The 7,441-nt window shown below is 46.5% G+C and overlaps 1 protein-coding gene across 2 annotated transcripts in view; it reads right to left on the reverse strand.

Moving 5' to 3' along the window:
• The window catches only part of ptpn23a (protein tyrosine phosphatase, non-receptor type 23, a), a 24,242-nt gene that overhangs the window by 3,282 nt on the left and 13,519 nt on the right, over positions 1-7,441 (reverse strand). For both annotated transcript variants that reach the window (XM_032517560.1, XM_032517561.1), the window contains exons 18-22: positions 5,750-6,081; positions 2,608-5,095; positions 2,155-2,339; positions 1,922-2,026; positions 494-632 (exon numbers count right to left, since the gene is read on the reverse strand). In XM_032517560.1, the coding sequence (XP_032373451.1) occupies positions 494-632; positions 1,922-2,026; positions 2,155-2,339; positions 2,608-5,095; positions 5,750-6,081 (3,249 nt within the window). The remainder of the gene's footprint in view (positions 1-493; positions 633-1,921; positions 2,027-2,154; positions 2,340-2,607; positions 5,096-5,749; positions 6,082-7,441) is intronic.

The following is a 7,441-nucleotide window of genomic DNA, read 5'->3' on the forward strand; positions in this document are numbered from 1 at the left end:
TCATTTTCTCAAAGGCAGAGCAGGATACCCAGGGCTAGGGTTTACACCTATCACCATTTCTAGCCACTTGGGGACCATAGGCCGGGCAAACTCACATTAATGTTAAAAAAAAGTGAAATTTTAATGCCATTGGGCCTTTAAATGTTATCCTGCTAATTTTACAATTCTTACTGAGTCAGCTGTACTATGCAGGATGTATCAGAAATAGCTCAAAGTGGAGCTACAATGCAGTCACCTTATTAACAGTTAGCCAGGAAATTGCTTTTTACAAAATTGTTTTTCTTGTCAGATTGGAATCAGAAAAAAACACATCCACCAAACCTCTAATTTCCCATCAGCCACCAGGACCAAATTTATGACCAAGGAGTCTACCGATGTCACGCTGAATTAAATATGTGATCAAGTCCAAACAATTACCAACTGTCCGACCCCGCCTACTGCAGCTTTCAAATACAAAGCCCAAACAACAGCTTCAGCGTTGTGTGTATCTGACCTTCTCCTGTAGCATGTTCTTCCTCTGTTGTCTCATCTTCTTCACCAGCACTGGAAGGTCTGGGATCCCGTTCCCTGCCTCCAGCTCCTGCAGCGCAGCGTACAGCAGACAGAAGACGCCGGTGCGGCCCACGCCCGAGCTGAGACACACAGACAGAGCACAGGCTGATTAGCAACACTCTTACCACATCACTGATGAGTTCACATGACTGTGGATCAAGGAACTAGATTATCGGATGTGTCGGTGCTGTATTTTTGAACCTGAAAAACGACACAATTTGTATAATGTTTCCAGGTGCTATTTAAGATATACACAATACCCAGTAATCATGTCCCAGCTGTATCACTTTTGCCTTGTACTTTTGTCTTTAATTGCTCTTGTATAGCATTTATTTTTTTCTTTATATTTTTCACTTTTCATATTTTAAATTTCATATACCTTGTTTTTTTTTTGTAGCACATTTTGTTAAGTGCCTTCTGTTGTTTGCCAGAATCTCATTGTGGCTATTCTGGTTAAAGGGATGGTTTGGAGTAATTTCACCCTAGGGTTCTTTGCACCATGACCTCAAGCCAAACACTCCCCCCAGAAGCTTTTTTCCCTGGGTCAAACATTGGGCAAGTCAGCATTAATGAAAATGAAAAAGGTAAACGGTAAAAAGAACAGTGTTATACAAGAATTAAGTTTAAACTACTCAATGTGCAATAAAAAAATAAATACACCGAAATAAACCGAGATATGGTATTAGGGGACCACTAAGGCCTATATAAAAGCATCAAAAAGCAACATGTCATAGGACCTTTAAAGTACTTCTATGTCGGAAATTGAAAGGTTATTTTGGTACTTTACCAGGAAAATGTGAGCTTTTTTATGAAAGAGGGAAAGGTTTACAGGCGTTACAGGCTTTAGACCAGGTGGCTGAGGAACTCGTACTGAAGGATCAACTTTTTTTTTTTAACTGGATTCATTTCTAGTGATGTAAAGTGAAAACCAAACTGCTGGGGGGCCCTTCTAACTCTTTTAATAACCCTTTTGGGTCCCTGATCTGTACATTTGAGAATGCCACAGATTAGGGACACATTTGATCATTTTTGCAACATGAGATCATTTCTCCTCGTTTATGTTTCACTAATTTAAAAAAAAACACACGCATGAAAATGCAAAGTTCTTTCGGATTTTCAATTTACATGTAATGTGAAGAGAACTCTTATTTATAAACTTGACGCTGTCACCATTTACGAACTGCGTTTTAACAGTACTCTTTTGTGAAATTGGTCTCTGTACCACTCCCTTATTAAGACACTATAGAAATGTAATGCTGGAATGCAACTTGCAGAATAACCGGCTACTTTGAATAAAGCATCGCTTGGCAATCTTAATATTGAGAGCTTTCACATTGAAAGCTTCTTGCACACCCTGACACACACTCACCTGCAGTGCACCACGACAGGTGTGTGTAAGGGCCTCTGGTGGAAGTAGTGTCCATGAACCTCCTGGATGAATCGCAGCAGGTTGCTCTTGCTGTCAGGAAGACCCCTGATGAGAAATATGAAGAAATGAGGACTCCTCTGATTAAATAAATGTACAAGTAATAAATACCAACAACAACAACCTCGAAACGAGTAATTTCTACAGAAACTAGTTAATATAAATATATGACTCACAGCTCCGGCCAGGAGGTGAACTGGAGATGGACGACAGTGCGTTTTAGGCTTTGGTCGCGGTACTGCAGGCTGATCATGCGCTCAACGTGTGTCGGGGTGGTCTTCTGCGTGGTCAGGCTGAGTGTGATTGGTCCCTGAGAGACCTGCTGGCCGCGCTCCGTTGGGAAGTAGCGGACAACCTTTCCCTGAGAGATCCAGAAAACAACGTTAAAAACAGATCAAAAACATTTTTTAAATACGGGCGTTAAAGAATAAGGTAATTACATTTACATGGTGTATCTATTTGAGCCGTTTCCAAAAAGAAACTTTTTAAAATATTTTTTTTTGAAGAAAAAAAACTTAACTCCTCCTAAAAAATATATAAAAAAATGTCTACAAATGTTGCTACTGCTGCAGACAACATGTTGTTTTAATCACTTTTATGTTAAACAAAATGAAAACTTAACTCAGTACCTTTTCCAGCTCCTGCTCTGAAACCAGCATGACAACCATTGACACCTTCTGCTCATACACCATCAGCCAGAAGTCTGCCGCTGTGCCGGTGAGCGGAGCCTGTGTGGCAATAAGGCGTGGGCAGTATGGCGACAAGTCTTCCACATAGCTGGCGTTGATGTAGTCGTCTTTGCCTGATTGCAGGACAACGCGGTTGAGGTCGTAGGGCATGACGTCCTGGTGACGGTTCTTCATGGTGTAGCAACGGGCGATTGCAATTGAGAGTTGGCGGGCGTCCTTCTCCTGCTGGTCCTGCAGCTCTTTCCAGCGGGCGTCCAGCACTGACAGACCACCCTCATTCTCTGAGGGGTGCTCCAGGGAATCTACTTGGGCTCTGTAACGTTCAAGTTCACCGTGAAGACGGGCAACGCGCTCTGGGGTTTGGTAAGGGTCGCCCTGGATCAGGAGAACTGCCTGGGAGCTCTTCTTGCGTCGCTCCCCATCCTGTGGGTCAGCTTTGGTGGGTTGGAGGACATTGGTTGGGGCCTTGGTGCCTCCAGGTTGACTCTCTGGGCTTGAAGAGAGGAGATCATCTGTGCTTGAGTTCTGGCGCTGAAACTGTGTTGTGGAGGGAGAGACAGCAGAAGGAGAGGGAAGAGTGGGTAGAGCTGTACCTCCAGGGGTTGGGGCTGGGGTGGGTCTTTGCTGGGGGTTCAGACTTAGAGAGGCAGGACCTGGAGAGGGAGATGGGGAGGGGGAAGGCGAAGGAGAAGGAGGGACAGCGTTGGGTGCTTGAGCCACTGAAGGACCTCCAGGAGAGGGCTGGATCATGTGCTGAGTGGGGGGAACGTGTGGACCATGTGGGCCCATGGCAGTGGATTGCTGGGGGGCACTTGCAGGTACATTCACCCCTGGAGCTGAAGGGTACATAGTAGAGGGCTGCGGATGGCTCATGGGAAGGGGAGCCTGAGGTTGTTGGGAAGCTGCAGGTTGTGGTGCAAGGGGCTGCTGAGGCATCATTGGAGCCCCTCCAGGGTAGCACACTCCCCCAGAATGAGGGGGCTGAGCCTGGGGTTGACTGGGCATCCGCATGGGCTGTTGGGGCATAGGAGGCTGTCCGGGGTGGGGGTGATGTTGTTGGGGTAGTGCACCGGGAGGCATCTGCGGCATAGGGCCCCTTGGCAGGTGAACCTGAGGACCAGGGACCATATGAGGTTGTGAGGCTGAGGACATCTGTGGGTGCACGGTAGGGTGAAGGGGCTGGCTACTGGGGGGCATGTAGTTCTGCGAGACTGGTGGCATTGGCTGACTTGAGGGGGGCATTTGTCCTCTGGGACCACCCGGTATCTGCATCTGTGGGTGGTGTGGAATCTGCTGGGCGTTAGGGGGCATTGTGATTTGTTGCTGATGTGGCAACATGTGTTGGTGAGGGAGTCCAGGGGGCATCTGTTGGTGGGGGTGGGGCAGGTAGGGTTGAGATGAAGGAGGTGCTGGCTGAGGTGGCCTTGGCATGGAGCCTGGCATCATCTGAGGGTGCTGCTGGGGCACGTAGCCCTGTGGAGTCTGGTAGCCTTGGGGTATCTGAGGTTGGGGCTGATAGCCATTTTGTTGTTGTTGTGGCTGCAGCTGACCTGGGAATGCCTGCTGGTAATGGGGGGGAACACCAGGCTGAGGTGGCATATATCCGTGTGGGTAGGCTTGCTGAGCCTGGAGATGAGGGTGAGGGCCAGGAATAGCCCTCGGCCCAAGCTGGTACCCCTGAGGCAGTGGTTGCCCAGTGGGCTGAGGGTATGGCTGCATCTGCTTTTGCTGCTGTGGTTGGGGTGGGCCTTGAATGGGCATCCCTGGTTGGGGCACAAACTGGGGGTAGGCCCCCATTTGTGGAGGTACAGTGTAGCCAGTTGAGGCTGGAGGGGGGACATGGTGGTGTGGTGTAGAGGCGTAGCTGGGGATAGGGCCCTGGATGCTATCCACAGTGGTGGTCGAGGGCCGAACTGGGACGGGGGCTACAAGGCCAGGTTGGGGGTCTTGAGGGGGCGGTGGCCGATAACCTGACACAGCTGGCTGAGTTGGCATTTGTGGAGGCATGTGTGGGGTCATCTGAGGAAGGGGTCCGCGTGGCATAGGGCCATGTAGAGGTCCAGAAGTAGGAAACTGAGCAATCCTTGCCAGGAGTTCTGGGGGAGGCAGGTTGGCAGGGAAGCGATGAAGACCAGCAGCTGGAGCACCAGGCCAAGGCAGAGAGCTGCTGCCGCCAAGGTTGGCAGAAGGATGCATGAAGGCTTCATGCCCGGGGAGACGAGCTGCAGTGTTGGAAAAGGAAGGAATGTCCGGCGGGAGGCTACGGAGCTCCTCAGGTAGGTCACCCCCCAAGGCCAGGATGGCTGCACTAAGCTCGGCCAACTCCGGATCCTCCAGGCTAGAGCAGGCAGAGTCAACATCTGAAGCCTTTGTATTTAAGGAGGGCTTGGCTGCTGTAGGCCGTGCTGGGGGCTTCTTCTGGGTCTCTCTGAGGAGGAGACAAAGGGTACAACGTCAAATTCAGGATTTTAAAGAAGTCAAATAATTACAATGTTGTCTCTTCTGTCATGAGGCCACATCGTTCCTTAAATTGCTTTTTCTTACTGGTGGTCAACCCCCATTCACTTTGTGATTAAGCCAGTATCGCGACAAAAACTTTTTAGATTAAATTTACAAAAGAACGTACAGAAAAGTCAAACCAGAGCATCACTGTGACTAGCACTGAAACTAACCCATTACCAGTATTTTCATTCTCGATTAATCTGTTGATTTCTTTTTCAGCTTTTAATTGATTAGTTGTTTAAACTCTAAAATGGTGAAAAATATTGATCAGTGTGTTCCAAAGCCCACGATGACGTCATCAAATGTCTTGTATCCTCCACAGCTCAAATATATACAAAGTTTACTGTCACAATGAAGAAATTTGATAAAATATACCCATTTAAGTGGATTTTTTCTCAAACCGGTTACCTAAATAGTTGGCGGTTATTTTAATAGTTGACAACTAATCGATAAATCTTTGCAGCTCACACTATGACAGTAATCCACTGTAACTCAAAAATACAGTTTTTCTCACTCCTGGTATCCTCCAGTTTGTCTCACTCCTGGTATTAAAACCTGATAGTTTCAAAGTTTGCCTTACTTTTCCAAGGCGGGCTTCCTGTCCTCTGCCCTGGTCTGGCATAGTGACTTCGCTCTTTCCAGCAAACGTGATGCTTTGGCCTCCAGGTCGTCGTAGAACTCCTTCCCCTCCTGAGACTTCTTCATCAGGTCCTCGTAGGCTTCGTACGAGCCCACCAGTCCCTGCACGGTGCTGTTCCACTGCTGCTCAGTCAGACTCAGGCCTTTACGGACCGAGGCGTACTGGACGTTGGCCTCGGTAAGGGCCTTCAGGATGTTCTCCTGAGCCGCCAGATTCTGGTCAATATACACCTTCACCTGCTCGTACTTCTTCAGCTGCTCCTCAAATATACGCTGGAAGGACACAGGTTAGTTTATTTTTTATGATTAACATTTATTTAGGGATAGAAGACCAGGGTATATTTCTGGGCCATTTTTGGCAGTTTGTAAAAAGTTTGTAAAAACATACAAAAGCATGATCTTTATCAGTGTTTTATTTGCAATATCATATTAGTATTTTATCTGTTCTGCTTTGGCTCGGCTGCAGCTCGGCGTCTGTCCCTCTGCATCAGTTTCACTCACCACTAAGTCTGCCTTAAAGTCCCGCCCACAACACTATCTGACTATCTTTTACTGCGTATTATGTTGAAAGTTTCTCATTTATTAAAAAAATGCTTAAATCATCCAAACAAAGTTTTGGGTTGGAGTTTGTAACATTACAAAATCTTAATTTTGACTTAGATTTTAATTTTCAACGCATGAGGGTTGCAAATATTGGTTATACAGTATGTTTTATTAACCACTAATATTCGGTGTCGGCCTTGAAAAACCAGCATTGGTCAATCCCTACATTTCTTTATTTTATTATTTTATTATCTTTTTTTAAAACATTAACACATCACTTCCCTGTCTAAATCCCACAATCACCTTCACCGCCATCCTATACAAAACGTAGGCCAAGATGAAACAATAATATTCAGTACAATAACAAAATTGACAACAAATTGTAAACCAGATTAACATATGTATGACAACATAGCACATTTCATATGTCTCTCCACAGTACATGACCCCGTAAGACACCTCCAAAAACCTCAGGTAGTTTCCCCATTATTTTGGTGTAAACGCTTCATTTTGCAAACCCTTTGTAAGACATTCTTTCAAATGCTGCCACTCCAGCCATCTCTCAAGCCCATTCTTGGATTAAAGGTACCACTTCCGTTCATTCCTTTATACTCTTATCAGAATCCGTCTGGCTATCATTTGAATAGTTTGGACCCAGCCTCTTATGTGCTCGTCTATCCAGCTTAGGAGGACACAGGTTGGTCTCAAATAGAATACTTTAAGAGAGATTGTGTACTAAACAAATGCCACAAGATATTACAAAACCCACTGACTGGTGCAATTTAGACGTGCACTCTTACTCAAAGTCCCAAACTGTTAGCCTAGAGATCTAGACTCTTACTCCCTAGCGGCAGTAAAAGTAATTTGCAGCTAGAATCAGTAACTCTTGTTGGCTTGCGAGCTGGAAAAAAACAAACTCTGGTCAGGCCAATAACATTGTGTATTGAGTCGGTGGGCGGGCTTAACATAATGACGGCAGAGTTGCGGCAGTTCCTCTTGAATTCCCTACTAGTTGAAAACAAAGAAGATGGCTGCTGCTGGCGAACAGCGGCCTTTCAAATCGGCTTTGGCCGCGACTCTGGAAGACTTG

The sequence above is a fragment of the Etheostoma spectabile genome, chromosome 6 (genome assembly GCF_008692095.1).
Source record: "Etheostoma spectabile isolate EspeVRDwgs_2016 chromosome 6, UIUC_Espe_1.0, whole genome shotgun sequence".
Lineage (NCBI taxonomy): Eukaryota > Metazoa > Chordata > Actinopteri > Perciformes > Percidae > Etheostoma > Etheostoma spectabile.